At 32.5% G+C, this 26,298-nt stretch overlaps 4 protein-coding genes and 1 pseudogene across 6 annotated transcripts; 3 read left to right on the forward strand and 2 right to left on the reverse strand.

Moving 5' to 3' along the window:
• Positions 1-3,868: 3,868 nt before the first annotated feature.
• LOC145603089 (EPIDERMAL PATTERNING FACTOR-like protein 2) lies at positions 3,869-4,794 on the reverse strand. The gene is made up of 3 exons (XM_081659207.1): positions 4,454-4,794; positions 4,309-4,364; positions 3,869-4,228 (listed from the first exon to the last, which is right to left on the reverse strand). Exons 1-3 carry the CDS (start codon positions 4,518-4,520, stop codon positions 4,025-4,027), a joined length of 327 nt encoding a protein of 108 aa, XP_081515333.1. The 5' UTR covers positions 4,521-4,794; the 3' UTR covers positions 3,869-4,024.
• A 3,752-nt stretch (positions 4,795-8,546) lies between these two features.
• LOC145601633 (ubiquitin-conjugating enzyme E2 2-like) lies at positions 8,547-10,971 on the forward strand. Its single transcript, XM_081657686.1, has 6 exons — positions 8,547-8,954; positions 9,050-9,134; positions 9,276-9,368; positions 10,227-10,315; positions 10,455-10,540; positions 10,654-10,971. Exons 1-6 carry the CDS (start codon positions 8,883-8,885, stop codon positions 10,694-10,696), a joined length of 468 nt encoding a protein of 155 aa, XP_081513812.1. The 5' UTR covers positions 8,547-8,882; the 3' UTR covers positions 10,697-10,971.
• Positions 10,972-11,793: 822 nt separating this feature from the next.
• On the reverse strand, positions 11,794-13,392 carry LOC145600289 (berberine bridge enzyme-like 8 pseudogene; annotated as a pseudogene).
• Positions 13,393-16,688: 3,296 nt separating this feature from the next.
• On the forward strand, positions 16,689-18,535 carry LOC145601109 (putative xyloglucan endotransglucosylase/hydrolase protein 6). Its single transcript, XM_081657050.1, has 4 exons — positions 16,689-17,029; positions 17,429-17,529; positions 17,668-17,864; positions 17,955-18,535. Exons 1-4 carry the CDS (start codon positions 16,855-16,857, stop codon positions 18,337-18,339), a joined length of 858 nt encoding a protein of 285 aa, XP_081513176.1. The 5' UTR covers positions 16,689-16,854; the 3' UTR covers positions 18,340-18,535.
• Positions 18,536-19,708: 1,173 nt separating this feature from the next.
• LOC145601601 (uncharacterized) lies at positions 19,709-24,255 on the forward strand. 3 transcript variants are annotated; one of them, XM_081657646.1, is made up of 4 exons: positions 19,709-19,849; positions 20,251-22,510; positions 23,504-23,678; positions 23,957-24,255. In XM_081657646.1, the coding sequence occupies exon 2, from the start codon at positions 20,334-20,336 to the stop codon at positions 21,435-21,437; it is 1,104 nt and encodes a 367-aa protein (XP_081513772.1). In that variant the 5' UTR covers positions 19,709-19,849; positions 20,251-20,333; the 3' UTR covers positions 21,438-22,510; positions 23,504-23,678; positions 23,957-24,255. The 3 variants fall into 3 exon arrangements, with proteins under 3 accessions (XP_081513772.1, XP_081513771.1, XP_081513770.1); XM_081657645.1 differs by having other exon boundaries at positions 23,547-23,678; XM_081657644.1 differs by having other exon boundaries at positions 20,251-23,678.
• The last annotated feature ends 2,043 nt before the right edge of the window (positions 24,256-26,298 follow it).

A 26,298-nucleotide genomic window follows, 5' to 3' on the forward strand; every position in this document is an offset into this window, starting at 1 on the left:
ACAGAGTATTGTCAATTTGTTGGGAGCCTAATCAAAGAGCACAAATTACCCTTGTTAGCTACTAATGTACTTCAAATTGTACGGGCAAGCCGCTGGTGGTGAGCTGAGAAATCCAATATACCCTTGGGTTGATGGATAATAGTCGATATCCTAACTTAATAACATTTATTAGGATGTTTCTCTTTTATAAAAATTTACGTCTTTTCCATTCCCTTCATTTTCCTCTCCCTCTCTTTCCTTATGCCGACCTCTTAACCAAACATGAAACTTGCGCCCCTTCCTTTCCCTTCCCTCTCTTCCTATCTAACGCTTTGTTTGGATAGCAAAGAAGGAAAGCAAGGGGAGGGAAAGAGGAGGAAAGGGAAGAGAAGGTGAGCTTCATTTTTTTAAAAAAGTCTTAAATTTTGGTGGGATTATGCTTATTAAAGAGAGAAAAAATGAATCCTCTTGTAAATCTATATTTACTGCTGTGATTCGCACACTAATAATAACATTGATCTAAACTTTCATTCACAATATGAACCTGGATTTAAATTTCAATGTAGCAGTGTAGTACATTTATTAAACTTGTCGTGGTACACTGCCAAATAAATGAGGGTTATAGGACAACTTGCATTGAATCATGTAAACACTGACATTTTCATTTTGCAGTTCACTAGAGGACCAAATATTGCAGTATCTCAGGCTGTAACTTAACTTTCATACATTTATAAGAAATTCTTACCTTTTCTTTCAATTACTTTTCTCTCAGAATATATCATATGCTCATTCACCCAAAACAAATTTTACGCTGTCTATATTTATTATCACATTTTTTTAGTTGTTTATAAAGTATTGAGTTGCAATCTGTTCATTGGTTTTCAGAGCACAAAAAACTTGGGATAAGAGAGGGTAAGGATTTAGTGGGGAATCACAAATCACAATCGATCCATGCCTCCATGCGTATTGTTGTATTCATTAAGATTTGTGGAATGAACATATGCTCAACCTTTAAAATATCTAACAATTATTCGCTCCATTCTTTAAAGATTGTCCCAACGCTCGCATGTCACTTTATATTGAATGAAATCTTTGATATGGACAAATAGTTAATCTTATAGTGTTAGATATCAACCTTGTAAGCCTTCTTTATACAGAGTACATATTTTTATTTTAAACAGCACTACCTTCATTTTTTATTAAATTCAACGACGTATTTGACACATTTAATGCAAAATATTGACCATCAGTGTTCCTAATTATCACACAATTTAAAATAAGAAAATCAAAACATTTTTTTTTTTGAGGGAAATAAAAATCAATATGCTATACATATGTACCAAGACAAATTTTAAAACATTATAATGTATAAATGATGCAAAAATCAAACTGTTACATGCAAACCTGAAACGGACGGAATACAATTATTCTTCAAGGTCCTTTGTCATTTTCACCTTTGTAAATCTATAATTATGGTGGTGCCCTTAAAACATTCTCTGGGACTGAATTTGGATAAAAAGCTCTTATATTCCAAATGCACGTGAGCATTTGTATATATTAATTGTAATGTTTCTTTCTAACCCCAGATTATCTGAATGTATTGCAGTACTTTGGTGAACTTTCTTTGGTAGCATAACTAGCTAAACGACATACAATACTACATGTGATAATTCCAAATTGTTTAATTACATCCTGGATTTCCTTTTGAGCTTTATCTCAATGCTTTATTCTTATGATAGCGAATAGCAATCTATGAAAGTTCTTGATCGAAGCCAGAATTAGGAGTTAGCTTAGGTTGCTATTAGGAGATGGATCGTAGATTGTAGATGGTCAAATTTGACAATCTAATGCTAATTATATGTTAATTTTTCAATTCTTCAAAGTATAGCTAGCATTTTCGTCGCCAATCTATTATTTCACTTTAATTTTTACAGTATTTGCATATCCTTTTTTTTTTTTTTTTTTGAGGAAAGTATTTGCATATCTTTGATTATAATACATCCACAAATTAATTTCATCATCATGTAAAAAAAAATATATGTTCCTTTTTCCTGTTTGAAATAAGCATAAAAAATATCTTATACCGTGACAACAAACTGTCAAACTCTTATGTTAAAAAATAATTTTAATCATTTTGATGCAAATTTAAAGCAAAAATGAAACTATTCAATAATGTCTTAATTTTCAAATTCGATATGAATTCTCTAAAGCCATGAAAAATATGGAGTATTCAAACAAGCATATTTGTAGTACATGCAATATGTTACAATTGAAGCTTGCATAGCACTTTGATTAAAATATAACTCGCTTTGCATAAAACTAGTTCAACTTAAAATTAAGATTGATTTACTTACAAAAGCTTATCTTATCTAATAAACATCTCCCTAAAAAATCCTAATTTACTCAATTCTCTAACCCTAATCAAATTGTGAAAAAATTGTCGAAATTGGTTAACATACAAGAACAAAGTATACCAACATAATTTTATTGAGGTGGTAATTATACATTCAATATTTTATTATTATTATTTTTTTACCTCGCCGTTTGTTTCTCTCCGGGCACTTTTGTTAGTGATTTTCTGAAATATACAGTGGTTGCAGTAAATAATAGATACTGTGACTTGATTTTACAGAAAAAATGGAAGTATAGAAATAGAAATAAGTAAAAGACGTTACATGTTAACTCAGGTGTCCTGTCATTTCATGAGCTTCTTGAATGATTGATCTTATTTCTCTCCTTTTTACCTTTTTTTTTTTTTTTTTTTTATAAATCTTTTTTTTTTACTACAATTAGTTCGTCAATCTAATAATTACTGTATTTTTCTCCAAAATAAAGAGAGAAGAGAGAACTTTCAAGCTTGAAGCTAGTACAGTCACATCTGTAATGTACTCTAGGAGAGGAGAGATTTGACTCTACAGACCCATGAAAACGCTAAAATGAATGAATGATTTATCAACTGTGCAAGGAAATTTTCCTATGTTACATCAAAATCAATATTTTTGTGATTTTATTCAAATAATATTTCCTTTTTTGACATAACATTTGGTTTTCGATCTCAACTTCAATTTTATAATTTCCCTGATTCATGAAATTAAATTTACGCTTTGACTGTTGATAACAATAATTTCGTACATTAGTTAAATTATAAAATTTTGATATTCTTGAATGTAAAATACATCCTTTATTTTTATTTTTTTTGTGAGATTGAATAACTACAAGTTTACAACTTGGGTTAAACTAGTGCGTGTGGCCAACTTTTTTAATGAGCTAACCAATTGACTGAGTTGGACTAAGGTTTTGTTCTCTTCATATTATTTTCAGTTCAGTTCTTAATTTTCTTCTTTTTATAAAATATTCATTCAGTTTAGTTTAGTTAATCAGAACAGACACTTGAGTGTCTATATCACATAACCTTTGTGAAAATTGATTTCCCTAAACTAAATTTTGACGGGCACTCCTTTATATAAATATATGATAACACAAACTACTTCAATTCCAACATACTTGAATATTTGATACATTACTTATTTAAATGACGGATAAATGTAATATTGAGTACTTGTATTATTTTAGATGGTCTGACAAGTTATTAATCTTAATCATCACTTTCATAGATCTAGAAGCATTAGTTTGGCCTTCGTAAAAAATTAGCCTAACTAAATTGTCGGATTTAGGACAATTAGTAGTCCCAATTCAATTAAAGAGAAGAGGGAATATATATTACTTAATTACATCATACTTCGTATAAGTCTAATGAACTACTCTACCTATTAGGCTATTATCACCAATTGTTTATCGAAGGTAACCTTACTAAATTTTCCAGGCATGAATTTGTACAACTATACATACATGATACATCCCAAAATCCCATATGAAGGCTGATCACAATAATTACCAAAAGCTTTATAAATTATAGTAGGAATGTAGGATAATAATTATAATGTTATCCTCTTAATTACATACATATATACCATACTTTTATAGGTTTATACTTTTATGGTAACAAAAAATAAGACAGATTAACAAAGTTACAATTAGTAAGTACTTAAGGATTAAAGACAGAGCTACCACATTTGCATTTCCAAGTGATAGGTTTATACTCAATATTGGAGACTGAAATAGAAATGGTAGTTGGCACTTGAACTGCCTGGCAATGCCCGCACGATTTGCACCTTCCTTCACATCTTGGTGGCCTTGATCCTATCTCTCGCCCTCGTATCGCCGCCACCACCGCCTCGTCTTTTGATCTCTATTAGTTTGTACAACAATGAAATTAACATCCAAACTAGTCCAAATTTTGAAATGAAGAATAATTGAAATAATTCTTACCTCCGAAAGACTAGAGATTGAGTTGTCGTCCTTTGTTGCTTTAATAAGCATTCTACCTGTACAAAAAAAAAAAGACATTAGCCACGTTGATAATACAATTTGAACTAGTAACGTGACAATTATCCAGACAGGTATGTATATGTACCTTCAATAGTCGTCGAGGAAATTATTGACAATGTGAGTAGTACAAGAATGATCAAACGGCCAACCATTGAGGAAGAAATGAAGAGGGCTAAAATTAAGAGCAATTTTTGAGAAGTTTTGGAAAGTAGAAAAAAGAGGGATATTTATAGGAAGAAGTAAACATGTGAAATGTTGTTAATCAGTGCCAAAATTTGATGGTTTTTGGAGGGAGGAGAGAGAAAATATGATGATAGGAGTCTGAAAAATGGTAGCGTAAGAGGAAGAGGATATAAGTAGAAACAAGTAATGTAAAAATGATCAAAAATAGGAATAGTACTGTGTACTGTATACTGTGTAAACTGATGCTAAAAACGACTACACAAAATAAAGATTTATTCTTTACTGCTAAAATCCATCTTACCAAAAGTTGGGAGAGATACTACACATCAGTACATCACACAAGGTGTTAGCTGCTAATTACACATTCTACTCACTGCTCTTGCTAATGGTTTAATTATGGAATTGCAAATTTGTAAGATACTAATTTAATCACCCAAATAGGCAAGATTAATTTCTAATAAGATTGGAATTGTTTTTTTTTTTTTTTTAAGAGTTATGTGAGTTAGTTTGTTCTTATATAAGCTAACATTATACAGTAAAAAATAACCATTCAAACAATTGAGACTATAGTCTAGAGAGAGAAACAAAGTAAAGGTTTCTTTTTTTCCTTTTAACTCCAGACAGACACATACGTAACATGTGGACTATGAAGTATCTTTATAAAATTAAAGGTTCATGTTCATTTTGAATTAATGCAACCGAGCAGATGGTTCTTATTAATTATATCTCAGTCTTATGAGAATAGAATTGTTCTTTCTTCATCCAATATTGAAACTATAATGACATTGGTTTCTAATAAGCAAATTGTAGATATTTATACTATTTAGCAATTTCCATTTGTGAGAACAAGTTGGTGGCGGTCTCGTCTTAATGTATACTTCATATACCATATCTCTAAATTACTGTTAAGCTAAAGGCCTATTCTCATACGATTACTTTCACTTCAGTTCAACTCTTAATTTCCTTCTCTTATAAAATATTCAGTCCAGCTCTAATAAGTTCAGTTTAGTTCAGTTCAGTTCAGCGCAGCTCTAATAAATTCAGTTCAGTTCATTAAATGAGAACAGGCCCTAAGTATCACTTTCAACCATTTTTAACACTTTGCCCCTCAAACTCATAAAAATCCTCTCAAAATATAAGATATACTTCAGGCTTGTTCTGATTGACTAAACTGGACTGAATTTATTGGAACTGAATATTTTTTGAGAGAAGGAAATTAAGAAAAGAACTGAACTGAACCAACTTATTGAAGCTAACCTGAACTGAATGAAAATAATCTGAATAGAACAGGGTCTTCGTACCAACCAAACCAATTTAGGAAGTTCTTAAAAGTTTCATTAGGGAAATAATAACTTTCCACAAAATGTAATTTTTATTACTAACATTTAATTCCCATATCTAAAGAAGTCCATAATTTTTAAGAATTTTGAGTTTGTGAAACTTTTGCATGTCCCCGCTTTACAAAAATTTTATTGTATATCAAACATTTTGTGAAAAGTGACCTTTTTTCGTACAAAGTGATCCTGTTTCTTCTACAAAAGTGACCTATATTTTCACAAAAGTGACCCTTTTTTTCACGTAAGTGACCCCAAAAGTAATTAAGCTACATATGCAAAATAGAGTATCAAAATCAATAAAAAAAAAAACACAAAAATAACAATAGTCATGAAAAAACAGTACAATCACTCAAACAAATCAAAAGTCGCCGCCGTAACCACCGCTAGCAACGCCGATAACACTAAAACCATTGCCGATTCCACCAATTCCGACCATCTCCCAAGCAAAGCGACAAAAAATTTACAAAAAAGAGTACAAATACTAACCTAGAGCAAAAACATCAACATCATCATCACCGGAAATCAAACTATTTTTCTTCACCATTGCAGAAACTAAAAAAAATCTGAAACGACAAAAATCCTAAAAATCGAAACACTAAAAATTAACGAAATTGAAAAAAAAAAAAAAAAAAAAAAGAGTAAACAATCAATTTCAAAGTCGAGAATTAAAGATCGCAGAAAGAGAAATTCAACTAGCGAACTGAGAAAAAGAAAATCGCCAAAAGAGGAGAGAGAAAAAACAAAAGAAGATGAGAAGTAGAGGAGAGAGAAAAAGAAGATCGAAGAAGAAAGAGAAGCGGTTTGATAAAGAGGAGAGAGAAAATAAGTTTTTTTTTTTCTTTTTTCTTTTTTTTCTTTTACAAACACATGTGAGCCAAAATTGGGCCATCCAAACTGGACCTCTTTCTTCCGATTTTCACTAAAATCGGTTTAATAAAAAGTTTGTGTTTGAGTTTAGACTTTATCACGCAAGCAACTAAGTTCAATGGGCTACAAAACCCATGTGCTCAAAATTAAAAAATGCATTTCTTAGAATACATAACAAGTGAATGGTACATTTGATATAGCATCAGATCAGAGAATCATGCAATCTTGTCATTGCATCAAGTAGACATGCTTGTAAATATGTAATGTAGTGGGAATTTAGAAATTCCATCCACATTCTAATCATGTTAAATAAGAAAAGTTACATCAAATTATGACTTGGCATAAAAGATTCAATTGAGGAGGATTTATAATCAAAAGATTTTTTTAATGAGCAATGATACATGTAGCCAGGATACAAATATACATTTAACATTTTATATCTTTCTTAATCATGTATTAATGTAGGAATGTATGACAAATTATGCGTAAATGAGTATAATTAATGTTATACTCCGTATTTTCATTTTTTTCATTCTAACGTCCTTTAATTTAGTCCTAAAGAGTAAAGACTATGTATATATATATATACAAATCAGTTAGACAACATCCAAATCAACTACTCCGTACCAGTTTGAACTACGATGTAATATTAATTGGAGGAGTTTTTAAAAGAACAAATTCTCTAGTTAGAAATATTCAAATAAAAACTACTCTCACCATATGTATCTAAATAAGTGCATCACTTGTCTTATTAGGACAAATCTAATAAGCATCCTTCTACGGAGTATATTTTACTCTTTATTTCTCCACCCACTAAACCCTCTTGCTATTTTTTCTCTTCTAACATCCTCGTATATATACTCGCATACTCTTTATTTGTGAATCGAAATATTTCCCACACCTTTATAAACAGTTTAATTCTTCAATTCAAGCATTCAACCATTTACACAATAAAATAAAATATTTCCCACACCATTTACACAGTTTAATACTCGTATATATACTTGCATACTCTCTTTCTTTTTTATTTTTATTTTTATTTAAGAATAGTTAATTTACCCATGAAATTCATTTTCTATTTATTTACATTTTTCTAAAGGCTTTCATATTTCAATATACTAATAATAATTTTAATAAATAAGGGCTTGTTTGGTTCACCTTATTTTTGCTTATCTAAACTTATCTGATCTGGTCTGATATGGTCCGATTTGAATGTCAGACTTGACCTTAAATATACGATAATCTATACGGAAAAAATATATCAAGTGCGGTCTTGTTAGATTCGTAATAATGTGTATTTTATTAATATGCTATTTTCATATTTTTTTTTTCTCATCACGAAATCAAAGATATTTGGCAATAAAAAATTACACATAAAACGATTTTCTAATCTGAACTTATTTTTTCTGATCTGATCTTATTCGAACTTATTTTTCTGAAATAAGTAAAAATAAGGTGAATTAAACAAGGCCTAAGTATGACTTGAAAATTATCATATTATTATGTGGTTTAACTTGTTTTGCAAAATAAAGTGATGCACTAAGGGTCTGTTTTCATACGTTGAAATTCAGTTCAGTTTAGCTTAGCTCCTAATTTTTTTCTCTTATAAAATATTTATTTCGTTTCAGTTTAGATTAGTTCAGCTCAGCTGAGTTCTGATCCTTAAATTAAACATTTTCGACTTTTCGCAAATTAAACGAGACAATGTTTATTACGACTTACGAGAGTTTCCGTGCATGGTAAACATAAACTAAATACTCCGTAACAAACAAAACGTTACAAAACCACCTCTTGAAGGATAATTGACATTCGTCATAGAAGAGAAGGTGGAATTTTGGAAGACGAGGAGAGAGAAAAAGAGAACTTCAAAGAAAATCACTCTCTTTCTTTGATTCCTTCTCTTCTTCTTCTCCTCTCTCAAACCCATCAATTCCATTGATTCTCTTCTTCCATTTTATATCTTATCTTTTTTCATTCAAAATTCCCATCTTTTTCCCTTGTCAAATTCCCTCATTTTCTTCAAACAATTGCATTAGATCTCAATCTAACAAACACCCAATTAAAGTCAAGTCAATTGAGAGAGACTGAAGTTGTTCATTCATTCTTTCACTAAACAAAAATCCATCAATGGCATCTTCTTCTTCATCTCAGCTTCGCCTCATGTCCGATCTCAAATCTATCATCAATGAACCTCCTGAAGTAATTGATTAACTTAATTTCAATCAAAAAATCAATTAATCAATCAAATTTTAAGAATTGAATTAATGGGGTTGATTTTAAATTGATTTTTACAGGGTTGTAGTGCAAGTCCTATGTCAGATGATAATCTGTTTGTTTGGAGTGCCACCATTTTTGGGCCTGATGAAACTCCTTGGGAAGGTATTTACATCTTCATTTTCGTTTTTATTCATCTAGATTCGAACCCCAGATCTGGGTTTATATTTTTGTTAATTAACTCATTGATTTTGGAAAATTTCTGGTTTTTTGTTTGATCTTTGTTATACCAAGTATAATTTGCAGGTGGAGTTTTTAGTTTAAGGTTGACATTTACTGATAATTACCCAGAAAAGCCTCCTCGAGTTCGTTTTACTTCTGACATTTTTCATCCTAATGGTAATAATTCACTTCTCTATTGATTTTCTTATTTTTGGTTTGTAATTTGCAAGTTAATTTTGGGTATTGCATTATTACTTGACTAATTTGTATCATTTCCATCATTCTTGATATAGAAAGTTTTCTTCATGTTAAGGATTGTGTGTTCGTCTTAAATATCAATGGACTATTACTTGTACGTTTTAGTATTACTCTAATACGGAGTACAATTATCACCTCTATATAAGGTGGTATAAAGGAATAAGTAAATTCTACTCTGTTACTCTTCCATAAAACTTTGATTATCAAAATAAATGGGTTGTGCAATGTGCATTGGTAATTTAAAGTTTCTTGTGATAAGTTAAGAGTAATATAGGATGAAAATAAATAAAGCAAGTGTAATGGACTTAACAAGGAAGGGTTTAGATGTTAATTGTGCTAACTAATATCGGAAAATGACAGGCATAGTTGAAAATTTATTTCTAATCTGATCATGGCAACAAATTTAGCTAATATCATTTTCCTTGAAGTATTGCTGCTGGTTTCATTTTGCTTAGGATTATGTTCATGTGAACATTATGTAGTGAAGGATCATTCTTACGTGCAATGGGGATTATATTCCGTGTTGTCAATGCTTGTTTGTCAATTAAGTCTTTAGACCTCAGCTCTTCATGCTATGCACTGTTTTGGGCTCTTTTTTGCTATCTAGCGGTTGATTTCTCATTGTAGTTATATTTGCAAGTCATGTCCATTTTATAGGTGTATGAAAATATGAAGTAATTATGATTCTTACTTATAAACCGCTTGTTGATGGACTTCTCACTTAATAACCAACTGATTGTGCCGAAACATTCTGCAATATTACTTTCTGGAATGCAGTTTATCATGACGGAACTTTGTGCATGGATATCATCCAAGAAGCTTGGTCACCCTGCCATAATGTAGCTACAATCTTAACATCTATCCAGGTACACTAGCTATTGTCTTGTATTTTACTTAGTCCTGCTTCTATGATCTGCTGTTTATTGCTTGGGGATCGATGTAGTTAATGTATTGTTGAATAAGTAATATAAAAATGGCAATTTATATCTATTGTGTTCTCTACAGTCCCTTCTAACTGACCCCAATCCTTCAAGTCCTGCAAATCCTGAGGCTGCTCAACTCTTCCAACATGACAGCCAGGCTTATAACAAGTTTGTAACCTCGATCATATTCCCTTCTCTCTCACTTGAAATCCCTCTTTGACAGTTTTAGCTGAATTTACATGGTTTGGTTAACTGACTCTAGATTATGGGATCTTAAACAGGAGGGTTCGTAGATGTGCTCGTAAATCCACTGAGTTCTCCTGAGGCAAAGGATATTTGTTAAACTACATTGTCTTTTGACGGAATCTTGACTAAAGCTCTGTGACCGTCATATCATGTGTATCTCAACGACATGCCTTGACATGTTTGTTCCTGGAATAGTTGCACAATCCTGTCAATAACACACCATAATCTATTTTTCCTGCTTGTATCATCTGTTCAATTCATTTCAAAGATGCTAGTTGTAACAAGCATACTACTGTACTGTAAGTTGGTTATACTGAAATAGTGAAAATTCAACAGAACTTCAGAATTCATATTTGCAGGCCTGGCAAGATTTTACCCAATCTGAAATTGGTCCCAAAACTTCAGGCTCCAAACCTTAAATAACAGCTTCTAAACAACCTCTGAAAGACTGAAATGATGATTCAAAGCAAAGGTTAATTTTTAGTTGACTCTTTGAGTCAAAACATTAAAAATCACCATTCTATAAATCAATTCTTATGGAGTTTAGTGCCCATCTAAGAAATAAAATGTCTAGTTTTTTATGTACTATTCTACAAACCAATTCTTAAGGACTTAAAGAGTATTTGTTTATACATGGTTTTTTTTTTTTTTTTTTTTTTTTTTTTTTTTTTTTTTTTTTTTTTTTTTTTGGGTGTACATTTAGATTAATTTTACCTCATATTTACCTTTTGTATACTCACTTTTTTTTTCATAAGATTAATTTGTATTTCTGTTAATATTTTCTCGTTTTAGCATACCTATTATTTACTTTTTTTTTTTTCTTATTTGTAATTTAATAAATTATATGCATAAAAATGACCAAAATAGAAGTAATTTGTGCTCTCATCATGTGGGATCAACCAGTTGCTGAAAGATATGGGTGATGAAAATCAAGATGAGCATAAACAAGTGTATTGTTTTCATGTTTACCAACAACTAACAAGCTTGGTATAAAACGTTACAATTTTATTAATGATAATGAGAACCAAACAAAAGAATACGAAAAATGGCATTTGTTAAATGCAAGTATTGTGTACATATGTTTAATTTGTGATCAGTTAAGAACTTATTTAAACATGAATTGTTAGTTGGTTACACTATTATTAGCAAACCCCTTTGATCAGATCCATGTTTCTTCAGGTGAGGTTCAGAATGGGTGGAATACTTTGTTCATCCCTAAAGAAATTTAGAGGATCTACCTTAAGTTTCACCTTCAATAGCCTTTGAAAGTTGCCTCCATGATACTTGTTTCCGAATTCAGCTCTAGTTTTCGCAAACCTACCAGTATTAGTCCCTAAATCGAGATCTCTATAGTTGTAGAATGCCTCCCTAGGAGAATTTGAAACATAAGGAGTCATGAACTTATACAGCCTTCTTGATAATTCTATGTGGTGCTCCTCTGCTTCTTTCCCTTCTTCATACCATTTAAAGTCATACTCGATCTTGAACAAGTTCCCTGCTCTATGATAAAACGCGATTTCATTAGCTGGGATCTCACTCATTCTCCCACCATAAGGGTTCCATTCCATTACCAGTCCATCCATGTCTAGCAATTCTTTCCATAGAAGCTCTAACCCTTCCTGAGGTATTGGTTTCGTGACATAGTCTGATTTCACTTTCCTAGATAGCCTTTCATATTCCCTACTGAGAAGGATTTCAATGGAGGTTCCACTTGGAATGTCATCCCAAAAAAGAGTAGAGTTTATCCATGGCATTTCTTGGCAATCCTTCGCGGATATTCCTAACTCAGGAAAGCTCTTTGCTAACAAGTCTTGAAGTTCCTTGGATTCTCCAAGAAACAGGGCAATGAATGTAAATGCCAATCTGTTTTTTGAGCCTTCTTTTTGATCCTTGATCACGGACACTCGAGCTCTTAAGAAGAGCTCTTTGGGTAGATTTGGTGCCACCTCTTGCCACCGGTACATAGCCCTGGAGGCGCCTTGCTCAAGAGACCGTGCCACTTGAAAGACAGTCACAATAGGAGGAATACGAACAAGTTGTACTTTGAATGCAAGGATTACACCGAATGAAGCTGCACCACCTCCTCGAAGAGCCCAAAACATATCTTCCCCCATAGCCTTTCTATCAAGAACCCTGCCATTGGCATTCACAACTGTTGCATCAATTACATGATCAGCAGAAAGTCCATATTTCCTCATCAAGTTTCCGTACCCACCACCAGAAAAGTGCCCTGCAACCCCCACTGTTGGACACACCCCTCCCGGGAAGGCATACATGGAACTCTTTTCGGCGATCTTGTAGTAGACTTCACCTAGTTGTGCCCCTGCCTCCACCCATGCAGTCTCCTCCTCTAAGTTTACATTAATAGCTCGTAAGTTAAACATGTCAAGGACGACAAAGGGAACATTTGAAGTGAAGGAGAGGCCTTCCATATCATGGCCACCACTCCGAATTCTCATTTCAAAGAAATGAGTTTTACAACACTGGATGGTTGCAACTATGTTAGACACATCCTTTGGTGTGACAATGAAGGATGGCTTTCGTGTTTCAGGTTTCAGGAACCTGATGTTTCGAGCATATGCCTGAAGCACGGATGTAAATGAGGAGTTGTGTTGGCTGTATGTGACTTGTGATGTAGGATACCGCGGACTAGAATGGAGGTCAAGACACTCGGTAAAAAGGGGTTCGTTACCTAATGCAGCAAATGCTGATTGCACCAGGAAAAACATCAGTCTAGCAATTCTAGCAGCTTGAAAGAGGCTAAAGTTGTTCATTGTTAGTTAATTACAAGTTTACAACAAATCAGCTTGTTTACTTCAAATATTATCATATTGCTGGCTTTTTATACTGCTTCTTGGGAAGTCATTCCAACATTTTGTGTGGTTAATTAGTCTTGTTATAAACATGTAATGGTCAGAAGGCGTAGTTATACCAAAATAACGTATAACTGATTTGTCTTACATGCGTTATGTGATTTATATTACTTGCATTAGCAACTACTATATTAGTGACTAGTTAAGATCACAATGAAATTTTAAGGCAGCTAGTAATATATATAAGACAGAACAACCTAAAATCTGTTGTATTGAACGAAGGTTGATAACCTAATTAAACTGCTAGCTTAGATTAGTCACTTTCAAACCTGAATTTAACTTGAGTTCACCCTCTATAATCTCGGCCACAAGTATATACAAACGATTTTATTTTATTATTCATTTTTCTTATTTTTAAAGATAAGATACAGAGAAAATAAGTACGTCTTCTCACTTACGTATCGTATGTAACATGCTGCTTATTTGCGTATATGAAATAAACAGTAGTTTGTAGAAGAAAGAAAAAAAAATAAGGTATGTCTTGTGATCGATACACATGAAATATGAGAGGCACGAGCAAACGACTTATTAAGTATACAATTACGCGCTCTCTAACTCATCTCATTAACATGCATAACACACACTGCACGCGCAAGCGTGTGAGGTACAAGTGCCTAAAAAAAGGACATAGACTAAATCCAGTTTGAGGATTGCATGCAAACATTTTTTAAAAGTCTGTCATCATCTACGGTACATCACCCATCAGTGGCATGACTTGATAACCGGCCATAATATATTTGCATGTAAAAATAAGGCCAAAGGGAAGAAAACACATCCTCTTGCCACAAAATTAAGCAAAACACCAACCCCCTCAATTACCGTCACAAATAATAATATTTATGCTATGCTTATTTCATCTATAATAATAAAATAATAATGGAAACCAAAAAACAAAAAAAAAAAAAAAACACACACAGACACACACACAACACTTGCCATTAAAGCAAGAAACCAATCCTTAATCCCCAAAACAAATACTACCTCCGTTTTAACGTGTCAATTCAACTAAAAAGAGACGGAGGAAGTAAAATGAATTTTTGATAAGCTCAAATGATTCAAAAAACAAAAATACTAAGAGACATGATGTGACACATTCAGAAACTCAATTTCTAAATTATTTTGATATTACTACTTTAATTTTTTAATCCACTCATTTTATGCTTTTACCTTGTTCACATATTTGTTCATCTTTAATTTTGTGATTTGTTTGATTGGGAAAATTATCTTGTAAAATTTTGTTACTTGTAATTTGGAGCAAAGGGAGTACATCATTCATGTTGTTTTGATTAGATTACATATTCTTGTGTATATGTCTTGCAGCAAATAATAATACACTATCTAAAAAATGAATATTATATAGCCCGAGTATAATAGTCATCATGTTGTTTGTGTCAATACGCAGTATATATTATAATAAAATAATTTGGAATTACAAATTATCCTACGAGTATCTCGTTCATTGATGTATTCAACTTCATTTATAACCAAAATTTACTAGATAATCAACTGTTCTTCTAATTTTTTTTTTCCTCGATAAATCGAGGTTTTAATATTGGATCATTGAAGGTGGAGATAGGCTGCACCAAGCGAGCGATCTAAAGAATTTCATTGACATTTTGAAAGAATAGCCTTAATCTAAAAGTCCACACATTATTTCTAAAACTGCCGACACTCGTGCAATTTGCCACCTTAATAATGTGATACTACTCTACGAATGAAGCCCACTAGAGTAACTACTAGTCTAGTATATATGAATATGATCGATGTGCCCCATTGCATGTGTATCTGTCGCCTTGTTGAGCTGGTTAATGACTTTGGACAGTTGCCATTTAATTTGAAAATTATCTTAAACTATACAACCTAATTAAGATAGTTTATTTTCATTTCTAATCCAATGACATATACAATGTATTGAAAAACTCATTTTTCATCTTTGAATCACATGAATGAAAATGTATTAGTGAAAAGTTACAAAAGAAAGCAGCCAAAGCAAGAAAACAATGAACTAAGTAGTAATTTTTATCACTAAAGTACGTACGCAAATTGAGCTCGATTTATATCATAGTGGTTGAGAGTATGAGCTAAGAAGTGACGTACCACTTTTCAAGTATCAACATCATACTTTAGTTTTTCACTTAATTAAATGAATGAATAACTTGATAACTATTAAGAGGGTATTTGGTGTAATGTCAATGAGATAAGGATAATGAAATTGAAATAAAGCAATAAAAGATGGAGAAATTGAAGAAATTAAATCAGAATCAACATAAGAGGGATGCATGCAGGCCCATGATGGGTTGCCGTTAGCTGGATCAGCCTGGATGAAAGGAAAGGCCGGGTTAATTGGGTCATTATTGTAATTTTTGTTCGTCTTAATTTGTTAGTCCCATGGTTAATTTTAGGTTGTCCTTTAAAAATTGTCTCATTTCTTTAGATAAAAGTTATTCACGCCATTTAACCCACTTGCATTCACTCGTAAAAAGTGAAAAAGACAATGATACCCTCATTGACTTGCAAAATTTTGCTCCAAGCCTTAATAAGGAAACATTTTATCCCTAATGTCTTAGTGCCATACCTCCCTTTTGGTAAGGGATGAATTGAAATTAAGTAGGTTGGTTATAATAATTAAACATGTAAACAACTATAAACAAGCTATTTTAATGGTGGGACTAAGAGTCAAATAGGAATAGGGTAAACATTTATGGTCACACTAAAGTTAATAAAAGACAAACAATTAGAGACAAATGGAGTTTTGTGAATTGAACGATAAACTTTAAATTATTCATGCGTGAAAAGGTTTTATGGTAAGACAACCAACAAGGTAACTTAGCTTTGTTTTGTTGATTTAAGTATTAAAGAGAAGATTGTCTGCACTCCATACTTTTCCGGCCTTTCTAATTAACAAGCCTTAATAGAGTAAATTTTAGACATGAGGCAAATATTTAGGGATTAAGGGAGTAGCAGATTATCGTGTTTCTTGGCAAGGAGTGTTATTAAAAAAATTGCATGCAATGACATTTTCTATTTACTATTCTTCTAATACTAGTACTATTATACTATCAAGGTTATTAGTTGTGGACATTTGATCCCATAGGTAGGACTCTATCTGAAAGTATTGGGACGATATTGATCCTCATGTTAGATTTCATAATTAAGATAACTACAGTATATATAGTACAATAGTACTTCAAATTTCCCCTCTACTTTCCTATTGGTTGCATATACACTTGCGATTCTCAATATAAATAGGACATCATCACTTGTATAAATTAATATCCATGTAAAATTTGTGGTACTAAAATAACAATTTTTTTTTTATCTATTTATTTTGTCTTATAATTTCATAAAGGTACTAAAATAAAGATGGAGTTTATAAGAAATGTATCTCTAGTTTCTCTCATTGTATTGTTTCATGGTCTTGCAATATACGCAAGGCCAGCAACATTTCAACAAGACTTCAAAGTTACATGGGCTGACTCTCATTTGAAGCTTGTTGAAGGAGGGAGGGCCATTCAGCTTATTCTTGATAGAAATTCAGGTAAATTAAAGTATTCATGTATACATAACAACTAATTTAATCGTCAATTGATTTTAAAATGAGACAAGTAGACGACCTATAGAGTTGTAAGTTACGTTGTCTATAATCTTATGCAAGCTTGACTAATTATCTCCAAGTCCAAAATGTGGCCTAATATTAAATTTGAGTATTGCTTATATATATGTATGCATGCATGATCTATGAAGAAATCTTTGGTGTTAGGCTCTCTAAGGTCTGAGAATAATACCTTAGTGGCCTGTGGGCTACTTCCATATAAATATATACGAGTAATTGATTTTAGGATGAAACTTTATAAGAAGGTTACGTACATGCATCATCTTACGAATTCAAAATCTTAAAAGCTTCTTATGGTGGATTAAATCTTACAAATATATATAGGATGTGGATTTGCATCCAAGTACAAATACTTGTATGGACGAATTAGCATGAAGATCAAGCTTGTAGCTGGTGACTCTGCAGGAACTGTGACTGCATTTTACGTGAGTTAACTCCAATTTACTTGAAATTGAGAAAATTAATGATTAATTTAATTGTACGTACTTGTACTTTAATTTATCTTATACATTGTATAATTTGTATAAAATGGAAGATAATTTTTTTTTTAAAACCATTGTTAGATGAATTCGGACACGGACACCATACGCGACGAGTTAGATTTCGAGTTCTTAGGAAACAGAACAGGACACCCTTACACGGTTCAAACAAACATATTTGCTCATGGCAAGGGAAACAGAGAACAAAGGGTTAATCTATGGTTTGATCCTTCTGCTGATTATCATACTTACACCATCCTATGGAACCATCACCAAATTGTGTAAGTCACATAATTTATGCTTTTTTTTCTTTAATTCTAGTGAAAACGACTCAATTGATAGATGGTAATTTATTAATTTTAAATGTGTAGGTTTTCTGTGGATGAAGTACCCATTAGAGTATACAAAAACAATGAAGCAAAGGGAATTCCATACCCGAAATCCCAACCAATGGGAGTGTTTTCAACATTATGGGAAGCCGATGATTGGGCGACACGTGGTGGATTAGAAAAAATTGATTGGAGGAAAGCCCCATTTTTTGCTTATTACAAGGATTTTGATATTGAAGGTTGTGCTGTGCCCGGACCAGCTACTTGTGCTTCAAATCTTATTAATCGTTGGGAAGGACCTCCATATCAAACACTAAACCCTACTCAAGCACAAAGATATCAATGGGTTCGTTCAAATCATATGATTTATGATTATTGTACTGATAAATCGCGTTATCCAGTTCCTCCATTAGAGTGTCATGTCTAATTTATATGCGTACACATATATAAGAGCACATACTTCTAATGGAGTGCATAGTACGTTCATGAGATACATGCAAGTTAAACACTAATCAATTGTGTGAGTGATGTCTTTTTTTATGGCACCATAAGTCCATAACTGGTGCTAGTAATCAAATTGATTTCAAGTTATCTATATATGTTCATTTTACAATTGAAAGAAATTATTATACTTTTGTATAGCTCATTGAACTATAAATTAAAGAGATATGAGCATTTGTAAGTGTTTGAATGAAAGAAATTAAACAATCTATTTTTCATAAAAATAATTTCCATTCCATTTGGAACTAGGTTCAAACTTCATTTGGATGGCTCAAGAGTAACAATTTTTTTTTTTTTTTTTTTTTTACACAACAGAAAGCTCATAATGTTACTACACAGAGCTACACATGTACATTTCAGAGACTAGTCTTGATTTGTTTCTTAAATGAGTCATATGAACTTAAGTTATTTGTATTATAACAAGAGTTCAAAAATGAGATAAACTCAATATATGGAGAATTTAACTTGTAAACTAATGATCACATCAACATAAGAGGAAAAATACATACTTCATACAGAGTACTTGGTATCTTCATATTCTTTAAGTATTCAACACTTCAATGTGACCGATTGTTATATACTTTCGAACATTTTATCAATTACTCCATACCTCAAATCGATCATAAGCTTCCTATATTAATACAAAGAGTATAATTATTTATCTCTAACTTTTTTAACCCTCTTGTATAAATACAAAGATAAATATCAAAAACCAACTAAACTAGTTGATATTGACATATTTTTTTTTTAAGGAATAAAATAAAATAAATTGTAAGTTGTACAAGACTAGTACAAGTAGCAGATTGGTTAACACTCAAATTGAGAGAGATTTTCTTATGTTTTACAAAAATGGTTAAATCAAATACCCTTCAGATTTACAAATTCTTATATGTGGTTGGTCACACTGTGTGGCCAACAATTATGAGAGTTATTTCGTTAGTGTTATAGGGTTACTCGATTAGTGTTATTTGAGTTACTTAGCCACTGTTACAAGGATTATTTCTTCGGTGTTATAAAGGTTACTCGATCAGTACTATAGTGATCACTTTGTCAATAGGGTTGCTTTGTTCCATTAGTTTTATCTTAAGACTGCCTATTTCGATCTACTGAACTGAACTAAGCTGATTGGGGCTGAACTCAATTGAACTAGACTGAATAGAGCTAAAATAAACTATTTATAAGAGAAAAAATTAAAAACTGAACTGAAATGAAATAAACTGATGTGAACTTAATTTGAACATATTAGGCCCTTAACCTATATTTCCACACAAAAAAGTGAAAAAACAAAAGAAAATAAAACTGTGCACAGTATAACAATCGCGCTTCTTTCTTCCTTTCTGTCTCTCTTCAAAAGGTGGTTTATTCCGGCGAAGCGGCGACAACCAATATATTCCGGCGAACGGCGGTCTCAATTTACTTCCTCCTCTTCTTTAACGGTAATTCTAACTCTCAAGATCAACATGTAATTCAATTATTAGTGATTTAGGGTTTGAATTGAAATCATATAAATTGGAAGTCTTTGTTAAATTTTTGTTTTGAATCTGGATTTTCATTAAAAGTTTAAAACTTTCCCCTTAACTTTCTGTTTCATTGCTGTATATTTTTTCATTATCATTTGCCCAGGAATTTGAGCTGACATTAAGGACAAAAAAAAAAAAATCATAAATATACTGCTTAACTTAAACTAATTGTTTGATTGTGTTTGTTTTGTTATAAGCCCATGAACAATTAATTATGTCTCTGATAATATGTGAAGGTAGATTCCTGCTTTAATATGTAAGAAATTTGTGAACTTTTGTATTGTCTTCTCTGATTTCCAATGCTATTTGTATTGCAGAAAAATGGTATGTTGTAACTGAAGGATAGAGTCGATTTTGATGACAGTTCTTATGTGTTAGCAATTGTTTTGTGCTAAAACGCATGATGTTAGTCTTACTGAGAAGAATTGCTTCCTCGAATTCGATAGTAAATCCTTGTAGTATTACCCTCTTCAATAGATATTTTTCAAGCCGGGTTTGTAGTGATGAGGGTGAAAGGAATTCTTATTCATCGACTTTGGTTGAGAATGGCAATGGTTCAAGGAATTGTCTTGGAGGGATTTCTAATATGTCATTGCTTTGTCAGGATCAACCTCGACTTGATAGCCGTGAAATTGAGGTTGTTGATTTAGATACTTGGTCTATTTCATCGGGTTTGTCTAGTGTTTCAAAGAGCAAACGAAAGGAATCACAGTTGAGAATGGTTGGTTTAGAGGAAGTAGATGATCATCTTGAACAAGTTAAGGATGATCCCAATATTGATGAGATTGAAGATATGAGACTCTATGGAAGCCTTTTTTATAAGATTGAGAAAAGTTCAATGGAGTTTGAAGAATATAAATTTGACTACCATGGAAAGAAGTTAAAGTCTAGTACAAATGATGAAAAGGAAAGCAAGAAAAAAGAAAGCCTGAAATGTGATTCGGCTCAAAACATTGAAAAGTCTTTGAAGGGTCAGGCCAGTCAGCAGGCGGGTAACAAGAAGCCAGATTCAAAAGATTGCTTCTTGGTGAACAAGGAGCGGCTTGTTAAAACTATTGAGGAGAACTATGTTATTTGTAATCATGATCTTGATGGCTCATCTGCTGGGAAAAAGTTAAGAAGCCCAACTTTCAACCAACTCACAGGGCCTTTCCATGAACCCTTTTGTCTAGACATTAATGTGTCAAAAGGTTCAGTTCGTGCTTGTGTAGTCCACCGAGTTACAAGCAAGGTCGTTGTTGTTGCACATTCAATTTCTAAAGACATGAAATTTGGCCTTGGGTCTACCAAAAGTAGAGTAGCTGCTACCTCTGTGGGTACAGTTCTAGCACAGCGTGCTTTGGCTGATGATATTCATGATGTTATTTATACGCCCCGAAAAGGAGACAAGTTGGAGGGAAAGCTTCAGCTTGTCCTCCAATCAATTATAGATAATGGGGTTAATGTTAAGGTAAAGCTTAAACAGAGGAATCCTGGTAAACCTATTAGAAGACATGCTGACTAACACTTTGTATGGATAGTAAGAAACGGAAGGAAAAGAAGAGTAGAGAAAGGGAGGGGGACAAATTCTCTTGTTTGGGTAAAGGATTGGGGGAAGGAGAGGGAGGGATCCATTTTCCCTCTCTTTTTGATAAGCATAATCCCTCCTAAATTGGAGAGATTTGGAGGAAAGCTCACCTCCACCTCCCTTTCTTTTCCCTTCCCTTCCTCCTTTTCCTCTCCCCTTCCTATCCTTCCTTCTTTGCTATCCAAACAAAACGTAAGTGTAATTTGTTTGGTTGTGGCTCAGTAGTTCCAAGTTCCAGCCATTTACTTTCTCAAACAACTTGCTTAGCCCTGCTGAAATTTGGATGTTTGGTAAAGCCGGTGACATTCTGATGGGTGTTAAAGTTAAACAAATCCTCGATGTGCCAATTGGCAAGTGATCGGCTGGAATTTGGAATTTGGTGTTTTAATAGGTTCTAGAAAAAGTAAAGCATCAGGCAGTATGCCAGAATACCACAGTCCACAGGTACAGTGTGGCGCTGTGATGAACTATGTACAACTATCGAGTAAAAACTAATGAGTGTGGTGGTGTACCATCCAATATCTTGTACTGCTTTTAAGCATGGTGGTGTACTATCTGTAATTTTGCTGCTACTGAGTTTGGTAGTGTTGTTTTGCAATATAATACAAGCATAGAAAACTAAGTGTATGCAAAAGTGAATCATCCTGATCATTAAGAGCTGTATCTTTTGCTAACATTTGACAGTGGACACCAAGTGACTTTTCTCTTGCCACTAGCAAGTATCTTGCAAGCCCAAAAAAAATTTCTTCCTGCAAACTTGCCACTTTGCATCTGCATTTCGGAGGCTTTATTCTTCTCTGATAAACAGTTATGATAATGTTATCGGATTCCCAAGTTGTAAGCTCAGTAATTGGAAAGGGGAGATAAATGGAAGAACATAAGCATATGGATGAATTAGAGGTCATTTAAGCAAAGCTGGATATGGTTTGAGGTTGGAGACTGGAAGAATTCTAATTTAAATTAAGTGACTAAAAGTCATCACTGAATATATATTATTTACCCTTCTTGAGGTAAAATCTTTCTCTGTCTTCGTCTTCCTGAGTATTTTAATTGATTAAATTGACATCTACTTCAATCTTGTTGCATTGTTTGAACCATCATGTTAAAGTCTAAAAAGAGTGGCTTATTGCAAATGTTAATTTTAACCTCATCTGGTTTCTAGGGACATAAAAATATTTCTTGAATAAAGCAGGGGAAGCTTCTGAATTGGGTTTGAAAATTAATACTTCTAACTGCTGAATTTAGTATTTGTTGTATGGTGCTTTTTGATACTGCGTGCATGTGTATATAGACAGAAACTAGATGCATTCCCCTTTTATTTTGCCTGGTATTAGGCACTTTTATGCAGCTATGGTATCGGCTCGGAGATCCTGAGAAATTTTTAACTTCTAAACTCTCTTATTACTTCCCTGTTTATAGTAGTGTTCTTTTTTGGGTCTAGGTGATAATCAGTTCATCAATAACAAATCTAGCTATAAAGCTATGTACTTGTACTAAGGGAGACCAGCGATACCATTCTGCTAGTAAGAGATCACAGACTGAACTCTGTCTAAATTACTTCTGAACTTCTTCCCTGGGATACTTGCCAGTGCTACTGGATGCATGCTAGTATAGGCGATGATGGAACCGATTTTAACACCCCTATTTCTTGAACTAGGAGCTCCTCCTCAGGTTATTGATGTTATTATATTTCTTAACAGGACACATTTGATTGGGGGGGTCACTATTAAAGAGTTGTGTTAAATACAGAAACTATCTTTAATAGATTAAATGGGGATTATTTTTGATGTACATCTTTCTAAAGTCATAGATTGACCTGTTATTTTGAAACAGCCTATAATCAAAGCATGGCCTATATTTAGTGACAAAGTGAGTATTGACTTCTTTTTCCATCTTCTGCATATCTGCTGTACACTGTGTATGTCGTAGTACTATTATAATTTTATAAAGAAGCATCGAAAGACATTTGAATATTTAATGCTCTACTTTAGCTTGTGTTTCAGATTATTACCCTTTAGAATCGCTTATGATCAGTATACACTACAGATGGCTAGAGCAACTTCGGCTTTCTCAATCATCAATTTCTGCTGTACTGCATTACATTGTAAAGCAGTTTCCAGCCCCATACGGTACGCAGCAGCAGTTGACAGCGTACATGTTAAAGTCTAACAATTACAGGTACTTCTTTGAGAGGTTGTTAAATGTTAATCAAGGTTTAAATTAATGAGTTATCGAAAAATGTTTTTGATGTAGGCTGTAGCTGTCGATTACGTAGTATACATTTTATGTTGCTGTAATTGCTGCTTTTACTGGGAAACACATAGGATAATAACTAAATGTACTGATGTACTAGGGACTAGGAAGAACATCTATCATCAATGTTATTCTTGCTTTCACTATTTTTGTTAGTACTTTTTGTCTTAGTATGTTGCTGAGCTTCTTATGTTTGATCGCAGTTTTATGATTTGCTCCCTTCGACTACAGTGAAAGAAAAGGTGGAGAGAGTTCACTTGATACAGAAGCTGCATACTATGATCGGGTTTAGAGAGTTGTCAACTCCGTCACCCATGAGCTTAGTAGATTACTGCCTTTTTGAATAGTTTGGCCTTTGTCGCAACCCTTCATAATAAATAAATTACCTTGATTTTACTATTTTACCCTATATAACGTCTTAAATTCCTAATTCTCGCCTTTCTACTCCACAGGGATAAGTTTGTAACTTTTGAACATGTTCTATCAGAAAGAAATTCCGAATAATTTGTTCCTTCAATACAAAAGAGGAGGTTTCTACGTTGAGATTTTCTGATGTGTGTTCATGAACACATAAACACTTAAAATAACTCGTTGCAAACTATGATTGCTAAGTTCGAAATCTTCGAATGGAAGTTTAATTCTTTGATAAAAATAAAATAAAGATAAACTCGCTCCTTAAAAATGTTTTCTATAATTACTTCTACTGTCACTGCCTTCGGATCTGTACTGTACAAAAGTATAGTTTCATTATGTCCACAGATGAATTGATGGTTAAAACTTATCAGACATTTTCTTAATAAGTGAGAGCTACTTAACAACCCATTTATTGAGATGGCGAGTGTATTATTTTATGAGCAGTATGAGTAACAATGTAACGTATGCCCACTCATACAGTAATTCTACGTGAGGTAGGGACGAATTCGTGTGGTTTTCTTATGAAAAATATCTTGTGTCTACTGTTTTAAATACCAATACAATAACATTCTCACAATATTTTAATTTTAGAAATCCCACACTTAGGTGTATCAAGTTTCCAAGCGAATGTTTTTTTTTTTTTTTTTTTTTTTTTGTGGCATTATGATTTAAGTTAAATCACAATATCTTTTAATGTGTTTGAAAAGAAACGGGGACGTCTTATGAAATGGACCATTAACTATTGTCTATATGAACAAGGATACAAGTAACATTATTGACTCAACATTTCATTAATAGTGGTATATTTTTGTGTCCCTTGTGTAGTGTTTTCTACTTTTACATTCATCCCCCCATAAAATTGCCTGAATTGCTACAATTGTGGCAAATGTGCATGTGTATTGAACTATTGGACCCTTTGTTGGTGCAAAATTGTAAATTGCCAAATTAAATATTTCTTTAATTTCCTCATTTATTAACAAGACAGCAACTATACATGTCATTATTACACCAATCATCGTCTCCCATTATGATGATGAATGATCATTTTAAGCTACTAGAAATGTTCATACTAAGGTGGTTGAAACTTGAATTTCTTTCATTCGATCTCAAAATTATACTCAATGATCAAAGTATGACATATAATTGGCATAGTGTTTTCAAGGACCATGTTTACTTGGAATTCATGAGAGATTTCATAATTAAGGCTCTATTTGTTTTAATGGATTACATTTTCTAGGAAATTGATTTTTTTTCCATTTTTCAATTATTTGCTTTGTAATGGTATTGTAGAAAACAAATTTCTGAAATGCACTTCTCAAATGCATGCATTAATTGTTTTCCTAAGAGTGGAATACATTTTTTTTTTTTTTTTTGGAAAGGAAATTATGCTACATCTTACTCTTTACTCTTATATTGTGCATTTGTACTCCCTCCGTCCCTTAATACAATGCCTTTTTTGAGCATTATTCCTCACATAATAAAGAGAAAGAGACATTGTATTTAGGGGCGGAGGGAGTAATACGTAGTAGATCTTCCTCTTATATTCATTTTTTTCCCATCAAATGTTTTCCGTCAAAATAATTGAAACCAAATATTATCTACAATATAATATAATGTGAAAGTACTTATAATTTTTTGGGTGAACATGTGAAAGTACTTATATGAAAGTACATTATCTAACAATAATAATTTCACAACATGGTCCTTTGAAATTTTGAGCATGTCTATACAATTAAAAAAAATATATATGAAAAGCCATTTATTATGATAGAAAAATGAACCAAAGGACTCCGAACATATGATAGCTCTGCTTTGTGGAAGCAGGATGCTTTTGGGGTTAATTTTGATGTACATAGTATTCCTTGTGGGAGTTTAATTTCGGATGTAATTATAGCCTATTATTTAGGCTTTTTTTGCTTCTGCCTAGATTTTCAATTTAATATATATATCTTCTAGTTATGTTAAAAAAAAAAAAAAAAAGAGGACTCCGAACAATTAAAAAATTTAATTCAAGCTATGTTATTCTTTTCGCCTAACCTTTGATTCTTTGAATTTATTGACCCAAACTTATATGGAGTATTTATTTTTATTTTTTTTTGACAAGCTATGGAGTATTTTTTAAAAGATGACG

Source organism: Chenopodium album, chromosome 21 (genome assembly GCF_948465745.1).
Source record: "Chenopodium album chromosome 21, dcCheAlbu1.1, whole genome shotgun sequence".
Classification (NCBI taxonomy): domain Eukaryota; kingdom Viridiplantae; phylum Streptophyta; class Magnoliopsida; order Caryophyllales; family Amaranthaceae; genus Chenopodium; species Chenopodium album.